Here is an 18,587-nt window from a genome sequence, read left to right as displayed (position 1 = left end):
GTCAGGGATGATGGGAATTGTAGTCCAAAACATCTGGAGGGCTGAAGTTTGGGGGGTGCCTGCTCTATGGCTTCTGCCCACACACAAATTCCGGACGTTTATATGCCGCTACATCAATTTGCATATTTGCATCAAGCAGAATTGATGCAGTATTGCCTACATATTGGTAAAGGTGTTTTTTCTCCCACCCCCTCTCGGAGTGTACAGTGGCACATTTGGAACATAGTATATTTGCACTTAAATTGGCTCCATCAGCTTGAGGCCAATAATTCTTGTAAAGTGAGAGGAGCAAACAGCATTCAAAAATATAAGCGCAGCTACAAAAATCTGTCAAGCCTTCTTCGCAAACTGCACATACACTTGTTTAGCATCATGAGAAGTACTTCAATGTGGCCCCATGGCACAGAGGAAAGCATGAGAATATCACAACTATACAGGAGGGTGCTGGTTAATTTGGAAAGAGTTATACAGTTGAACCCTCATGTGGATGCAATATTCACATACGTGTACACTGCCTGGTGAAGGGATATTGCACAAGTGGAAAACAGGTCCTATACATGTGTATATACTGGGGGCTCGGTATCAGCCTGGCCTCCAAAACCTCACCCCCCCAACTTTGGGTCCATTGCCTTGCATGATGGGATATGATGCATTTCAAAAATGTTGCTGTGATGGCGCCAATCACAGTTGCATTGTATTGAGTTGAAAGGGACATGAATATTGGGCTAAAATAAACACCAAATCCTAACCATTTCAGCAGGGATTCAATATAACACACACCCACACCCAATGCTGAGAATGACTTTTGCACACTAGGGGTTGGATTCATACTTAGCCATCCTTAGAGTAGACCCACTGACTTAAATCTGGATCCAATTCTAGATGATTGGTACTTACAGCTGAGTGAAAATGGCCTCCCAGAATTCCCCATGCTATTTTGGGCAGTGAAATTGGGTTGCGGACAATTCACCAAACATTATCTAGGGGAGAACTGAAATTGTCCAATAGTTTAGGAACAGCTTAACAAAGGAAATTTTCAAGAAATTTTTTTTTTTTTTGAGAGGATATGGCTCACTTTAATGTTGAATTAAACTCTGGGTGACAGCCAACACTTATTGCCAAGGAGACCCACTGAAATCAATTGACTTAAATAATTTGATTCTGTTACTTAATTGCCTTAAGTGACTGTATTCTGAGAGTGGCTAATGCTGGATATCACCCTCTATGATTATTAGTTCATGGTGGTGGATTAATGAAACAGAGGACTGAGAGGAATAGGGACCGAGCACATGGCTTCCGTTAGTAATATAAAACTAATATTAAGCAATATTAAGACTGGATCCAAAGCTTCATTCAGGAGTTCAAAAATATTGTTTTCCCAAAGAAAATCTGTTCGAAAATTACTTGCTGAGAAACTGTGGTTCAGTCCTGTTCTGTTTCTATTAGTTGCAGATAAAGTGGTAACAATTTAGAGGAAATCACAGGAAATGGTGTGCAGCAGGAGTAGCCAATACGGTGCCCTCCAGGTGTTGGACAACGACTCCCATCAGCCCTGGCAGGATGATGATTATTCAGGGATGATGGGAGTTGTAGTCCATACGGTAGGCACCTCATTGGCTTCTCCTCTGATATAAGATTAAATAATCCACAAGTGGAAACTAACGTTCTCAGTACAACTGAACCAAATTTATATGAGCATTTAGTGCACTTCTGGTTGGTCCCTAGTTTGGTTAGAAGGCCTTTACTGCAATTATTATTATTTCAACCTGTAATTTAATACCAGCCTGAGTCGGCCGAACTTTATTGCAATGGCAATTTGCGGGTGCCGGAGCCACCTTGTAAATAAGATGAGTCACCTCCGCTGTGTGCATCCTGGATAAATATCTTTAAATAAATAACAACTCTGCTGTGCAAACATCATTCAAAAATGCAATTAAACTTAAAACTTACTCTGCACAGTAATATATATATATATATATAAGGAGCACTGAAGCCAAGGATTTTCAAATGAAGTTTCCCTCTTAGCTCGATACCCTCAAGGTCATATTGTGGTGACTTCATTTTTCATAGTCAAAGGAATGATTTAGTAATAATGATGGCAGCATCCTGTGCCTTCAGTATAATGATATTCAGTGTTGCATAGGATAATGTAGGGGCTATTCGTATTCATGTTTCTCATTGCGGCCACACGCAGTGGATCCATTTGTTAGAAGCTCTCTTGCATCTTATTAAACACAACGTGAAGAGTGGGTTGGGGAAGCAAAACCAAAGTGGAAGGAAAACTGCATCACATTTTAAAAGAGACGGTCACACTTTCATAGTTTCCCCCATTAAACCAAAGTTCAGAGGTAAACTATTAAGCCAGGTTTCTGCATACTGGAAACGACCATTACAACAAATATTGCTTTGCAGTAGAACTGCACTGAAGGATAGAAGCACAGGATGGTTGGGAGAGAAAAAAGGCCAGCAAGACCAACTCTTTGCCCTCCAGATCTCTTGGACCAGCCAGCAGGTGCTGGGAGTTGTAGTTCAAAACATTTGAAGAGAAACCACATTGGCAAGGGCTGGTCTAATCAGTGGTGTAGTGGGGGCACAAAGCTGGGCTCCATTGAAAATGGCTTCTCCATGTGAACTAGGAAGTGACCTCTCCACACAACCAAACAACTCTTTTCTTATATCTGAGCCTGCGATCTCCTGGGTGACGAGGAGACTGCTGGGCAGCTGAATATGCATGAGTACTCTATCAATCTCCCTCTCTCTCAACCTCATCCACATGGCCCTGGGCACTGGGAACACACGCTATGCCACTGGTTTGAACCATCCACACAGCTGCCCCCTACAGAACAACCTACTCAATCTTTTGGGTTTTCCATTTTGGGGGGTTTTCCAATTTTTTGCTACGAATAACAAATAAAGAAGATTGGCAGCAAAAAATGATTACATACTACAATTTGGCGATTAAGCACGATGAAATTAAAGGAATAGGGGAGGAAGGGGAGGGGAGGAAGGAAATTATTTGTGAATTACATTAAACAACATGTAGAAAAAGCCGATCTTCTGGCAGATATTTAAATTAAACAAATGAGAAAAAAGAGAAATAAACCTTGAAAGGAGGTATGCCGTTAAATATGGTAACCTACAATTGTTACATAGTAGTGGCTGAGAAGTAGAAGGGGAGGGGAGGGGAAGAGATAAGTGGGAGGGATAAGGGAAAATATATATACCGGGGACTTAAGTGTGTTGAAATTATCACAAATGTCATTTTATTCATTTTTATGTTTTATTTCTGTAATTTGTAAAAAATCAAATTTGTTTTGTTTAAAAAAAGAAAAGAAAAAGAGCAACCTGCTCAATCCAGACCACAAATGGTGAGTAGAAAGAGATTGCAGATATTCTACTATGAAGAAACACAAGGAAGAAACAGTTTCCCCACCAGTTTTCTTGGCTACAAGATCCCAAGATCCCAGCTACAAGATCCCAAGGTTAATGAGAGAAGACTTTATGGCTGATACTTGTTCTGATACACTGCCAGCAGCAGCTGTCACACCCACACTGTGCTAAGCTCCCTATGCCTTGCCCCTTCTCCATCCCCTGTGAGCACCAGTCAGCCTGGCCAATGATCAGGGGTGATGGGAGATGTTGTCCAGCAACATCCTGAGGGCACTACATTGGCAAACTCTGCTCTAAATAGAGTCAGTGACAAAAAAAAGTCAATCAAAACCAAAGAAAATTCTTACTTTGTCTGCCAGAGCCCTGTGTGTATGTGTGTGAATATTCAAATGGTGGCAGAGTTGAAAGGCCACATGAAGACATTTTTGCTCTTCTCTTGTGCAGGACTCCCAATGTAGCCATGAAATTTGAAAGAGCAAAGCCTGGATGGTCTACAAGAAATGATCTCCTTAGAAACACTGGTTGGTAGGAAGAAATCTGACACAACAAGCTGCCGCTAGACTGGGTGAGAATTTGCTGGCACAAAGCGGGGAAAGACTGCCTGCCGAGAACGGTTGTTAATTCCTTTCACTGTGTGGTGCGTAACCACAGATTGTACATTGATAGTTTTGTAAACCTTGCTCGGTATGCTATTGCATCCTCACAATGGAGGCCTTTTATCACAAAACAACTTCCCTTTTATTTCCTCCTTTCCTTCCATTCCATTTTGGCAAACGGCAACTGCCCATCACAAAACCCTGGCAAAACAAAGCTGGCAATAACCATGTAGCTTTTAAAACCTTCCCCCTCCTCCAAATACTGATGTAATGCAAACCTATTAATAGCGGCTGTGAAACAAACATTTATTTGACTCTATAAAGCCTTGGCAGAACAGCAGAGGCTGGAGTGGAGGGGGGGGGGACTCTAGCAAAAGAGCAACTTCAGCACTTCCTGGAAGAAATATTGAGACAATGTACCTGCATGACAATCAGAAGGTCAAACACTAAGATGAAGGAAGCCAAGAAGGCCCGCGAAACCTCGTCACTTGGCAGGAATCCACGGTTCAGCTTGTCCCAGCTGATCCAGTCAGTTGTGATGACGAGCACAACCACTGAGGTCAAAGTAAACAGAACTGTCCTGAATGGGGAGAGCAGAAAAGAGGTGATCAAATCACACAGTGTGTGCATGCCTGCAGAGGATGGGTGGAATTACAAGGTTGCTTTTATCTATTTTGCAAATGCTTTTAAAGGATGACGTTTTTATCCACTTGAAATTGCTGGATGACCTTCTTTTAAAACAGGGGCAGGGAATCTCTCATATCGCGCGCGCGCGCGCACACACACACACACACACACACACACAATTTTTATTAAATTTTCTGTTTTACAATTTAGAATATTCATTTAAACATCTTTAAAATGCCAATGACTTCCCTTCTTCTCTTTCCATGGTTCATTTTGCATAATATAAATCCTTGCATAATTTACATAAGCTAAACCATTCAGTATTCCATTGTTACATCCATCAAAACTTACACTGTTGAATTTATCTTAATAATAATAATAATAATAATTTATTATTTATACCCCGCCCATCTGGCCGGGTCTCCCCAGCCACTCTGGGCGGCTTCCAACAGAAAAGTAAACAGAATGCTGCCAATCTTAATGCTGCCAATGTTTTCAAGTGTACGCAATTCCCCCCACCCATATATTCAATAAACATTTTCCAATCTTCTTTAAACATATGTTCTTCTTGTTCTCTTATTCTATATGTTAGGTCCCCAAACTGCACGTATTCTAATCAGTTTAAGTTGTCATTCTTCTTTAGTTGGGACCTTGCTTGTTTCCCATTTTTGGGCTAACAAAACATGGCAGTTGTGGCATACATAAATAACCTTTTTTTGACACCTGGGAATTTCCATCTGAATTGTCCCCAACAAAAAGGACTCTGGTTTTCTTTAAAGTACTTATAACATTTCCCCCCTCCCCCAATTCATTATTGATTATTTCCCAATACCCTTTTACCCATCTACAGGTCCACCACATATGAAAGAAAGGGGTGGGGAATCTCAAGCCTGTGGGCCAAATGTGGCCCTCAAGGCAACTCTGTCTGGCCCTTGGAACTGTGTCCAAGCCACACTCCCTCTATCAACCTCATACTATCAACCCTTCACATCCATTATCCTGGGAATCTTGGGAGCTGTAGTTCACCCCCACAGAGCTACAATTCTCAGCACCCTCAACCAACTAGTTTCCATGATTCTTTGGGGGAAGGTTGTTGTTGTTGTTGTTGTTGTTATTGTTGTTGTTGTTGTTGTTGTTTCAATTTATATCCCCACCCTTTTCTCAAAAGATCCCTGGGTGGTGTACAACATTAAAAACACATTACAGAATGTCAATGATGAAACATAATGAAAAGCATAATGAAAAGCATACTGACATGCACTTTAAAAGTACGGTGTGCATGTGAAGATCACCATCTTTCCTCGAACAAAAGCTGGAAAGTATGCCACAACCCTTTGGAGCTTCGACTATTTACGAAGTCCAAAAAACTTACAAAGTTATAGGCATTAAAGGCTAAAACCACTGCGCTATTACTTCCTCCACACTAATAATCAGTTGTAAACACATTCATTTCAAAAAATCAAATTACAGAAATACTTGATTTAACAAATGAAACCAAGGATTATTATTTTTGTGGGGGGGAGCAACATTATTTACACAGTTCGCCTCATTTTGCCACACTATGGCTTGCTTTGGGCTGTCTCTGCATAATAGCTGTGAATCCCTCTTCACAATGCACTTTAGAATGTTTGAGACAGTGGAAGAGAAAACAATAATTCTGGGTGTCAATGCACATGTGCTATTACAGAGCAGATAAATGCCTGGGCATATGCATAAATAGCATGTCAGCAAGTCAATATTTGCTTCGGCTTTCACTTGGTGCTCTCGCAATTGTTCCAAGGCGTTTCCCCCCCCTCATTAATTTCTTTCTCTGAGAGGGGAAAAGGAGAAAACACTGAGAATGCTTTCTTCGATGTTTGCACAGATGACCAGTGCTCAGTGCTCCTGAAAATCAATGTGCCAAAGAACTCACACAAGTGCAGATGCTGACAGAGGCTAAACAAAGCAAACAGCAATATGGTCATGTATGCCTAGAGACTACTTTTTGACTGTGCACAGGAATCAAATACAAAACAAAGCAGAATAATATAAAGCACCGCTACAGCATGTGTCATATCCTCTAACATTTCTCCAGTGAAAATAGGTACGTTCTAAGGAAAAGCAGGGCATCCCAGGATCAAATCAGAAACCGGGACAGCTTCTGTAAATCTGGGACTGTCATTGGAGAACAGGCACACTTGGAGTGTCTGCTTGCCTGCGAAAAGTCACCCGGGTTCAATTCCTGGCAGCTTGAGGTAGGAATGGAAATTGAAAACATGGAGAGGACAGTTAATGTACACAGTGCTAAGCTCATGGACTAAAGGCCTCACTTGGTCTAAGGCAAATTGCTATGGGCAGTATCTGATGAAGTGCTTCTGCTAGCGCAGGATTTGCACTTGTGCAACGGAACCTCTTCCTTTCTTCTTCTGGTGGACCTCCATGTCCTCCCCAAATCTGATCCTGACACACAAGGAGAGGAAAAGGAGGGGAATTTCCACTGTGCAGCCAAAAATCCTTGCACCAGCAGAAGTACTTGGTTGGATTCCACTTTCTATGTTTGAGTCATGATATGCATGTTTTTCTAGTAACACCTGGAAGCTCTAATCACCTGGGGTCACTCTGACTACTTTGTTACTTTTCATGCAAAACATAAATGCCATGTTTGAAGGAAGGTTGCTGGCAAATCATCCATGCAGAACTATTCATTCTTTTATGTGCATCTCACTTAAATCTTTGGAGATTCTCCAGTTACTGTTCAGATACGAATGCATGATATACACAGAGTCGATAATGTTGTTGCTTGAACTGTCTTTTGAAATTTAAAATAGAAATAGAAATCATCCAGCAAAAAATGTACAGGAAAGGGTTACAATAGGAGACAAACAATATAGCACTTATGCAAACGATGCCACCATGTAGATATTTCATTGAATATATAAAAATGTCACTGTATTGTTGGAAGGCAATTTCTCTGTTTTTCAAAGAATGAAAAGAGATTGAGATAGGCTCTGAGAATTTTGTCTAGAAAACTGGATAAAGGAGGCTGGAGATTCTCAAATATTGACATGTACCATGATGCATTTCAGCCTTGCCAATTACGCAATATTATCTGGGAAGCTAAAAAGTACTCAATTAAAATAGAGCATCTAATGAACCCTGTGGTCTTTACCATTTGAAGATATACCAACTTCTTTTCTTAAAACAGCAACAACAAGAACCACAATCCATTTGCGCTCTCCACATTTCAGTTTTGGCATAAATGGCAGTGGAGGGTATCACTAGTACTGGTATGTTCTCCTTTGATTCCTAGTGACAGGAGTCTTATTGATGGGCCAGAGAGCTGGGTCTCCCAGGCTGATTATAAAGCTCCTTCTGGCTCAGACAGGTGCAGGAGGACCTCCAGGTAATATGGTTCCAAACCACTTAAGAGATTTAAAGGTGAAGTCCAGCACTTTAAACTGGGCTCAACAACAAATTGGCAGCCAATGTAAATAGAACATAATTGGTGCAACGTCCTCTTATCATTTGAGCACTCTTGTTGCCATCTGGAGGAGCTAGCAAACAGCACAGATGTCATTGAAAGACCTTTGAAGAAGGCAGATATCATCCTATCCCCTGCTTACAAGAATTTTTATCCAGCATTTGCAGCTAAATTTAGCATTTTATCCAAAGCCTAATGCAACCCTCCTGTCTCTGCCAAAATCTTCGTACTAGAGCTTTGATGATCTGTTCAAATCAAGAAACAAGATAAAAGCCCCAGTTTGACTAGTTTCCTCGTTTTGTTTTTAGCCATAGGAACTGAGTGTATGCTGTATTATCTTTTTTCATACCCCAAAAAACTTGGAAATATAAGATCCCCCCTCATAGTATGGTATCTAAACTTTATTATTGGGAAAAAATAGCAGAAACGGCCATCTAATCCAAAAATAGATGTCCCTATAGACAGGTTTTTTTCTTGTTGTCTGCACAATGCCTACATGTATTTGACCTTATTGAGCTATGTATACTTATTCATATAAGAAAATCTAAGTAATTGCTCTGCTAACCACACATATATCATATTTAAAACAGAGAAATTACAAAAAGTGAAAATATGGGCACAAAAGTTATGGAGGTTGTTTGTTTGTTTGTTTGTTTGTTTGTTTGTTTGTTTGTTTGTTTTGAGAGAGAGAGAGAGAGAATAAAAAAATCACCCAAAAAATCAACACTTCTGACATTTCCCCCAATTTTTGGAATTTCCGACCAGATGCTATTTCCGATGAATGAATTCTGGATATGTCCAGGAAATCCCAGAAGTATGGCCCTAAACATATTCAGCTTTCCATCTTAATATATGTGCATGGACATAGATGCATGCACACTGATGTCTGGTTCACGTGGCATGGTAAGCCACACTACCGGGATTGTGCAGAAAAGCTGTCTCCTGGATGTTAGTCATGTGGTCCAATCAACGATCACCATGCAAAATCCTGGCCAATGCACTAACACCCATTGGTTCCCAATCCTGGTTCTAATTTTGCTCAGTAGCTTCCCAGTGGACTAGGGAGTAAAGCTTACACAATTAAAAAAAGACTCCCAATTTTAACCAAAAACGAAGCACTCAGTTTATTAATATACAAAGCTTAATATCAATAAATGATATGAACACGATAGAAGTTCATTCCCACTTTGCTCCTCCCTTTAATTCAGTGAGGCATGACAGCTAAGCCAATGTATGTCTTAGTGTGCTGTCTGAATCTGGACTCATGGTGAAGTTCTCTTCTCCTTAAGCACAAGTTCTAACTAAGAGCAAACTTTGGCTTGGTTCATGGTTAAGGAGGAGACAGCTTAACCACGAGCCTGAGTTAGGATTACAAGCCAAGACTAACTTTAGTTTAGCTGCCACATTACCCATGATAATTTGTGCATTCACACTAAACTATGGCTTGACTTAGTAATATGTGCAAATGTGGTCACCCATGGAAACAAGCTCCAAAGAATTACCGTACGTGTTTATGGATTAATAAGGAAACATAGGCAAATAAGTTTACAATGCCACTAAGAATTTTAATATGAAAACTATAGAATCATTGTAGGGCTGTGCACTTCATTAAATATTTTTCTTTTTTTTTTTAAACATAATTTTTATTGATTTTACAAATTACAAAAGATGGTACATACATATACACCTTTTCCACCTTCTTCCCACCCCCCTCCATGGGTCCTCCCCTGCCACAGAAGTATCCCACGCAGGTGAACAGTCAGAAGTGGTCCATTTTATGATTGGGTTTCTGTCCTCCTCCCCCTCCCCTGCCCCCGAAGCCCCCCCCTGCCACCAGGGAGCTCCAGTGAACCAGGGCAGTACGCAGGAGTTCATCCATCCAACCATCTATTGTCATACCAAAAAAAAAGAAAATACAAAAAGAGAAAAAGAGAAAAAAGAGAAGAAAAAAAAAGACAAAAAGGAAAAAAGACAAAAAAAATTCATCATAATTGTTAAATTCATAATTGTTAAACCATATTTTGTGGGCTTCCCCACCCTCCCCCCTTCCCCGGTTTTCCTCCCTTATTTATCATCTTCAACAGTTTCATAGTTCATATTTTATAACATACACCTTTATATCTTGTACCCCTTTTAAACTAACTATTATCATTTTCGCCTATTGTCCAATCACTGAGAAATCAAACTCCCATTTTTTCTTCCCGTGCCTAATTTTTACCCCTCTATAGGCCTCCATATTTTCACCTTTTTCCAGAATCAATTCACTTTTTAAACCTATAATTATTCCCAAACTAACCTTACACCCCCCCGAGTACTGGCTCCACCCCACCAATCCAGCAAGTTCCATAGTCAGCAGTCCAGTTATAGTCCTATTAACCCATCCTTACAATCACAACTTCACTTTCCCTTCACCCCACCCCCTGTTTACAGTCTTTTGCCATCCAGGCCTCCATATCAGACCCCTGAGCTTCTTCTCTTCTCTGCTTAATTTTTCCTTCTTCCCTGTGGTCATTCTGGAGTTCCAGTAAGTCCAATCGTGCCCCCCTCGAAGGGGAGGCACTCCATCCAACTTTTTGTAGAGTAAAATCATCATTTTTTTCGTGATGGGCTTCATTTTGTGTTAAGTCATCACAGTCCTCATCATTGTCATTCTCACATTCGTCTTCTTCAGTTTCAAAAGCTTCATCTTCTAAGAAATCATATTCTGCCATCATCATCTGGAATTGTTGCTGTAACACTTGCCGTTGTGTCTCCTCTTGACATAGTTCTATTCTTGCTTCCCACATTAAGGTCAAAACAGTCCGCTGAAACTCAGGCGGGTACCTTTTTGTTGACATAGTTCAGTCCTGTCAAGGTCAAAACTTGTCACATGGGGTGGAATATAATCGCAGTCTATTTTCTCGACTCCATTTTAACAAGCTGGCTGCATTCTTAAAAATAAAGTTCGAACTCACATTTCAAAAGTATATAAACCAAAAAAGAATTTCCAAAAAGTCCAGAGATAAAGATAGAAATAGAATTTAACTATAAATCCTGATCAACTCACTGGATTGTCTGGGCTGCCAGCTCCCGAGGAACAGAAAGGTCTTTCTTAGTCTTAACTTCTTTCTGCAGGGCAATCACAACCACAGTCTCTCTCCCCTTTTACCCTGCATTTAGGGGAGATTCTCTTTGATGCCTTTGAGGAATCCTTTTAAGTTGAAATCTTCTGTTTACGGCTTCGGGTTTCTGTTTACTGTCTCTTATGTTACCGTAGGGGGGGGTGGCTTCCTCTTTTCCCCTCTCTCCCAGGTCCAAATTGTTGCCTTAATTTACATTCCAAAGAATCCAAATTACTCACAGTCTATTCATTTGCTGAATGTTCTTTGAAGAATTGGCCACCTCCACTTCCCAGACTCGCAGCTTCGCACTCTCAGAGCAGCAATGTCAGCCTGTCCGCCGCGGTTCACCTCCTCGCTCTCGGGGGCTTAAACAAAGCCGATCCGGGGAGGAGAGAGCCCGCTTTTGGCGCCGCCAGGCAAAATCTGTCCCCAAAAAGCTCGATTTGGGGCTTTTAAGGAGGTTTCGCTTCGCTGGAACGATTCCCTCCACCTCTGAAGCGCCGAGGTCCGCTCCGCTGTGCGGACCCCCGTCTGAGCAAGATGGCGTGGTCAACCGGAAGCCCGCTTCATTAAATATTTTTCCTTGGATTACGGTAACTATCAAGCAAAGGTGATGTTCAGTGAAGCAAACTTTATCACATGCTTTCTTTTTCTAAACCAGGACCCAAGCACACAGTGGGTTGCTGTACACCTCATTCCTATTGTGGGATCTTTGCTTACTCTCCATGGAACTATTGGGTTAGGAAAGGGGTACACAGAGTTCAACTGTTAGCTCCTTCTGTCATCTCCTCATCTGCCTGCTGGGGAACTGAGGAGCTTATCCAGCCTTACTACTTCTTTGTTGGGAGGAGCAGAGGAAGAAGGGACTTCAGTTTAGTTTCCTCCATGTTTCTGAAACACTTGAAGGGTGCTATCAAAGTACCAAGCGCCAGAAGGACAGCTAGGTATGCCCAGAGTGTGGACAACGGTGGAACCTCGGGTTACGTACCGTCCTCCTTATGAACACTTCGGGTAACGAGATCCACTAACCCGGAAGTAGGTGCTCCTGGTAGCAAACTTTGCCCCGGGATGAGAGCGGAAGTCGTGCGGCGGCAGTGGTAGGCCCCGTTGGCAAAAACGCGCCTCAGGTTAAGAACAGTTTCAGGTTAAGAACGGACCTCCGGAACACAGTGGTGGAGCACTGGGGGGCGGAGAGCAGACGGGGGCATGTCGCGTTACCTGCAGGGGCGTGGCGTGCATCCTGGGGGCATGATGCGCCAACTGCAGGGGCATGGCGTGCGTTCCTGGGGGCATGGCGCCCAGCACGGGCGGGGGGGCAGCCACCATGGAACCTCACTGGGATCGCACTGCCGGGGGCGGTGCACTCCCCCCGCACTCCTCTTCCTTTGCCAGTGCCGGAACAAATTAAGTTCGTAACCAGAGATACCACTGTACTTGAATTTAGAGCCATGCTTAGCAATATAGGTGCCTTTTCTGGATAACATTGAAATAAGGATAAAAAGAATTCATTTAATCAGGCTGCAATCCTAATCCCCAATTCATACTGCTGGAGGGTTTAGGATTAAGCAGACATCCCCACCCACCGGCCATGCTTATCTCCATTGGCATGGGGTTCTGTCACTGCAGAGGCCTATGCTTCCAACAGGGGAAGCGTGGGAGGAGGAATGTAATGGAAATGTCCAAGCATTACAAATGGAGCAATAGAGAGGAGGAGCAGAGTTGGCTATGGTACTACTGGCAACAAGGGCACTCCATTCCCAGGAAAGGAGCCTAATCCAGGTCTGTTGAGCTGCTGCAGCAAAAAAAGAGGGAAGGATTGCCCTCACCTCTTTCTGGCCAGAAAGAGCCAGCAGAACTGCTGATGTGGTGGAGAATCTCCTACTTCATTCATGCCTCCCTAGACCCTCTTAGCCCACAAAGCAAAGCCATTTTTAAAATAATTTTTGTTTCATTCCCTATGACACTAACGCACCACAGACCAAATAGCTTTTGAAGATAAACAAATGTGCCCTTCAAGCTCATCCCCATAAATTAATCAAAGTCAATTCACCAACCAATTAAATCCATTAAAGTCAACAGCCCCCAAATTAATATATCACACACTTCTGTCTCACTGGGGAAAATATATATATTATACATTCATGTGGAATACAATATCTGCATGGTAGCAATTTATCATGTGCAGTCCTTCATAACCACGTTGGAAGCTTTAAATAGTGCACTGTGGAAAGAAAAGCTTAGGTAAGGCCAGGTTTGATGTTGCTGTTCTCAATACTTAGAAAACGTTTTGCAAGCCGGAGAAAAGAATTTTTGCCTTTCATGTTTTCATTCCAGAACTAGAACCGACTCCGATGAACAATTTTGCAGCAAACAATAATCATTGAGCACAATGTGTCCACTTGTCGTGTCCAAATGCCACTGCCTTTCATTTTGCCTGTTTTATCCCTCGTTCCTTTGACACATTTTTCACCTTCATTTGAAGATCTGTTCTCTTGGTGAAAAACTCAGATGTTTACAAAGCTCTCCTGATCTGAGTGGCTTCTTTTCAATTAAAATAGCCAAGGTGTGTACATTTATCTGCGTGCGTGGGTTGGTTCCCTTCATTGGAATGAAAGGGGACCCCTGCAAGCACATCTGAGTGCACATTGATTTCTGGATTACACTGTTTGCTTGGTAGCAAAACTACTGACTGTACAGAGTAAGCCTGAGCATATTTACTCAGAATGCGAGTCCCACTGAGTTCAGTATGACTTGGTTAAACGTATTTAGGAGGCTGCAATCCTATGTCCACTTACCTGCATCCAATGGGACCTACACCTGAGTACACACATATATCAAATTACAACGTGGATTGGGGGCTGTGAACAGATACAATATTTTGAGCAGAAAGCCTTATAGCGGATCTCCACTCGTAGTCTTTGGTCAGAGTTCATTCTTCCTCAACCTGGTGCCCTACATATTAGATGCTTCTCACACACATCTGGTTGATACAGGATGCTGGAGTAGACGGACCATTGGTATAGGATGTGAGTGCAGGATGCTAGGCTTGATGGCCATTAGCCTGATCCAGTAGGCTCTTCTTATGCTCTTAAATGTTGCTACAGGACCTGTCCGCCTTAGCCTGCCTGCATGGCTAATGCCAGGGGATGATGGGAGTTGTAGACCTAAACATCTGGATGGCATCAGGACAGAGAAGGCTCTGTTAGATATACAGAGAACTAGGCTCAGGAACAACCACTTCTTCCTGTTCCCCGTTGAAATTGGCTGTGCAGAGTGAGAAATGGGTTGGTCCTTATGATGGTCACGAAGGCACATCTCTTTCCCCCCCACTCTCCCCCTCTGTTCAGAAGCAATGAAAATAAAAATGAAACAGAATGAAAAAGGAAAAAACCCTTAGAAAAATCTATCTGGGGCTCCCTTAGCCACAGGCATTCTGCTGTAAGGCAGCAGGTTTTAATTGCCGTCTTAGATTAGATGGTCTTAAAGAAAGACAATGATTAGTGTTGCCCATTCCAATGAATAGTTTCTCCATTAGCTTTTCACATGCATTCTGTATCCATGGAAGCAACAACTCATTCCTTTCTCTTCTGCTAGATTGAGGGGAATGCATTTTAATTAATTAATTAATCAATTAATGAATTAATTTCAGACTTGTATAAATTGCATATATAAATACCCCCATCCAACGCACAACCATTCAATTACAATCTATTCATCTTAATCACATATATCCATTTACTATCCTTATTATAAATTACCCATAAAAATAATTATCCTTTATTCTTACCTCTTTATATTACCAAATAATTGAAGGAACTTTGCATCAAATGAGCTCACAATAAATACTTCAATTTTAATTATTTGGAAATGCAGTCTAATTCATTGCTCCTAGAACAGAGCCTTTACTGCAATAATTAAAGAAATTCTCCATGTATTCTAATAATGTGCTGCAGAATGAGGAAAGACATTGTCAAGAATATAACCTTAGATCGGAAGGGGGTGGGGAGTACAGAGGCCAGGGTAGTGGTGCCAGTTTTCAAAAAATATTTATTAATTTCATTTATTCTTGTACAGTGGTCCCTTGGTACTCGAACAGCTTGGCTCCTGAACAAATTGTCTCCTGAACGTCACAAAGTGAGTGTTCCAGTTTGCTAACATTTTTTGGAAGCCGAACTTCAGACGCGCCTTCCAAGGCTTCCGATTGAGTGCAGGAAGGTCCTGCAGCCAATTGGAAGCTGCGCCTTGGTTTCTGAACAGTTTCGGGAGACGAACGGACTCCCGGAACGGATTAAGTTTGAGAACCAAAGTACCGCTGTACATGTATTTGCACCTGATATACATTTATTGCATTTTCTCCCCACTTCCATCTACTTTCAGGGAAGAAATCAAATGCTGTAGCCCAACTAATGACCCATGTTCTGTGTGACAGATTTCATTTCCTAAGGTTCATACCTTTAACATGGAGAGGGTCCATTAATTCAGAGTCACTAGGCAAACACACTGGTAGAAAGATTAGATCTTTACTTGTAGTCTTCTCCCCTTTTATGAACCCTAATATGTGTGAATTCATTTCATTTTCATTTTTATTTGTTAATTGAACTTGAAAATCACTTTGGCACTAAATGACATTCCAATGAATCTTTGAGGTCTGCTGCATAGTTACCGAAATTAGAAGTTTTGCTGCTGGTTTCAAAAGGCCTCCAAAGCTTACAAAAATATATATGAAATGAGTAGGTAATGAGGCATAATGTAACACATTTTATATCATCAGGTACTCTGAAGTACTAAGTTGCATGTCACTTGAGATTAAAATTATAAGCAACCGAACTAAAGCACTGGGTTTTTGGTGCTGTTAGTTATTACTCAAAATGCCAAATGTCACTTGCTCTTATTTTCATTAATATTCATATTAAATTCTAAAAATGATATTTATGTTAATTCAGTGGAGAAACACTTAGAGTATGCATAAAACATAGGTTTATGCAAGGGGGGGGGACAGATTAGGTAAATACATTACACGGTGAAACATTAGATTTTAGAGAGCACCGTATTTTTTGAAGTGTCCTTGAACTTGCATTGGTCATCGTTTGCCCAAATGAAAAGTGTTTATCTATTTCAAACACCAGCTGATTTAAATTAAACTCCTCAGCCTTAAGCTTTAACTTGCAAATACCAGCATTTCCTATCTATGACATAGAGAAACAGCCTATGAAAAGTTCATGGTTCTCCTTGTGAAAAATATTCTCTGTCCTTACCCTAGCACGTGTGGAATGATAACCTGAGCTTTATGTGAATTATAGGCTTTCTAGAACTCTTTCCCCTGTTCAGCTGCCAAAATGAAACTTAATGACTAAACTCCAGCAGAAAGCAATTTGAAAAATGATTCACGGAGAGAAATATTCAGATTATATTTTAGTAGCCTAGATGAATGATGACTCCAAAGTATGCAGCAGTTCACCCTAGGAAGGCGTGGTGAACATTACACAGAGGAACTGTGGGATACTTTTGACCCATCCTACGCTGTCTATCGTTTGCAGAAAATACTGTTTCTTTCTAATCAGTGTAATACAGAAGGAGATGAGTTTTACCACTTTGTTCAGCATCAACTGCAGGAAATGGTGAAGCTGATTTTTAATTTTTACAGCCATTTGCTTCAAAAGAGTGGCTCTCTAAGTTCTTACAAACAGTTACTGTCCACTTTCTCTTTCCCTTTAACGAAAAGAACAAACATCACAAACAAACATTGTTTTGCTGTGTTTTCTTAATTATACCTGGAGAGGCTGGAATGATTGTTTCCTTGATCCAGACCATCTCACTAGGACAAAATGTAACATCTCTCTGCTTAGGTCATATGTTCTCAGGAGGAACTCTACTCAGAGGTCACAAAGTTGAAAATCAGGATTCCGGGTTGTGTCAAAAGTAAGTCACTATCCTGCTCAAATGACCAAGCAATCTGTTATGGGTGGGGGTCAACTTCAGCATATATTTGTGCGCAACTGTGGGCCCACATCTTTTGGCCCCATTCTGTTTCTTGCTTATAGCCTCACCTCCAGAAATGGCTGTATTTGATGAAGAAAATGCTTAAATGGACTAGTCCTCAAATATCAGAAGCTTTCCTTACAGCAGTGTTTTTAACCAGTGTGCCATGACACCCTGGGGTGCCTTGAATGGTGCTCACGGGAGCTGTGGGCGACACCAGCCTCTGTCCCTCTTTCCTTCCCTCCCACCTCTGATGCCCTCTTGCGTCTCTGCCTCCCAAAGGCCATAGCTGCCAAGTCTCCCGTTTTTCACGGGAAACCCCCGTATTTTAAAGCATTTCCCACTGGCAGCCCAGATTGATTTTCAGCAGGAGACTTGGCAGCTATGCTACAAGCTCCCCAAGCGAATGGTGCCTCTGGGGCTGGCCAGGGGGTGCTTCCCAGGCCCCTGTGGGGCAGTGTGAGGGAGCACCTTTCTTTGGGCCAGGGGGCAGCTCAGAGACCAGGGGCAGCAGCAGTGGCTGCCAGGAGGACTCCCAAGGAAAGGGAAGGCGAGAGAAGGCTGAGGGAACACTGCACAAGGAAGGGTGTTTGAAAAAGTGTGAGAGGCTACCAGCTCTGCAGGCAAGGGGTGACATAACAGGACTTCTGATTCCCACAAGGGTGGAGCAGAAAGAATCTAGTTGGTCAAGAGAGCCATGGACTCAAAAAGGTTGAAAATCTCTCCCTTGCAGGCACAATAGGGACAGAGGTTCCAAAGAAGATGACTAAACTATTTATGCACATGACAACAGAAGCTAGAATATTATATACACAAAAATGGAAAGAGCAGGTCCCAACGAAGGAAGAGTGGCTTTTGGAAAATAGTGGGCTACACAAAAATGGCAAAGATGGCAGCGAAATTAAGAGATCAAAATGAACTTTTTATAGGAGATTAGAGGCCTTTTGTGGCCTGTTTTTTTTAAAAAAATACTAAAGTCAAATGAAACAGTGGAAATCCTTTCCTTTGCAATACTTCCAAACCCGCCAAAAAACTTACTAGGTTTTTATTGCTAATTTTCTGAAAGTTTTTAATAAAACACAGTTAATTAAAGAGCTTTTCACATTCAACTATATTTCATGATATATTAATGGCAGCAGCTGACATTGCCTTCTGGGTCACAGCCTGCAAGAAAGATCTTCATCCAATGAGCTCCGATAGGAATGCCTTGTAAAAGTTCCACTCCCACTGCCAATAACCATATCTAATGAACTGATTGCACAGATGTCCCATTATGCGTAATGTGCTTCCAAAACTAGTTTAATTTAAACTCTGGATTATGGCCTCTTTTCTACAGCCAGTATAGTATAAACTTGTTGGCTACAGACTAGATATTAGAGTTTCTTCTCCAATGGGAGAGAGATGTTTTGGAATGTAATGTTAAAGTGCTGTCTA

The 18,587-nt window shown here is 41.6% G+C and overlaps 1 protein-coding gene across 2 annotated transcripts in view; it reads right to left on the bottom strand.

Annotated features, from left to right (window-relative positions):
* The window catches only part of TMEM117 (transmembrane protein 117), a 198,117-nt gene that overhangs the window by 38,686 nt on the left and 140,844 nt on the right, over positions 1-18,587 (bottom strand). For both annotated transcript variants that reach the window (XM_035128607.3, XM_035128605.3), the window contains exon 6: positions 4,407-4,566. In XM_035128607.3, the coding sequence (XP_034984498.1) occupies positions 4,407-4,566 (160 nt within the window). The remainder of the gene's footprint in view (positions 1-4,406; positions 4,567-18,587) is intronic.

Source organism: Zootoca vivipara, chromosome 9, assembly GCF_965207765.1.
Source record: "Zootoca vivipara chromosome 9, rZooViv2.hap1.1, whole genome shotgun sequence".
NCBI classification, from domain to species: domain Eukaryota; kingdom Metazoa; phylum Chordata; class Lepidosauria; order Squamata; family Lacertidae; genus Zootoca; species Zootoca vivipara.
This window is presented reverse-complemented; position numbering and strand designations above follow the sequence as displayed.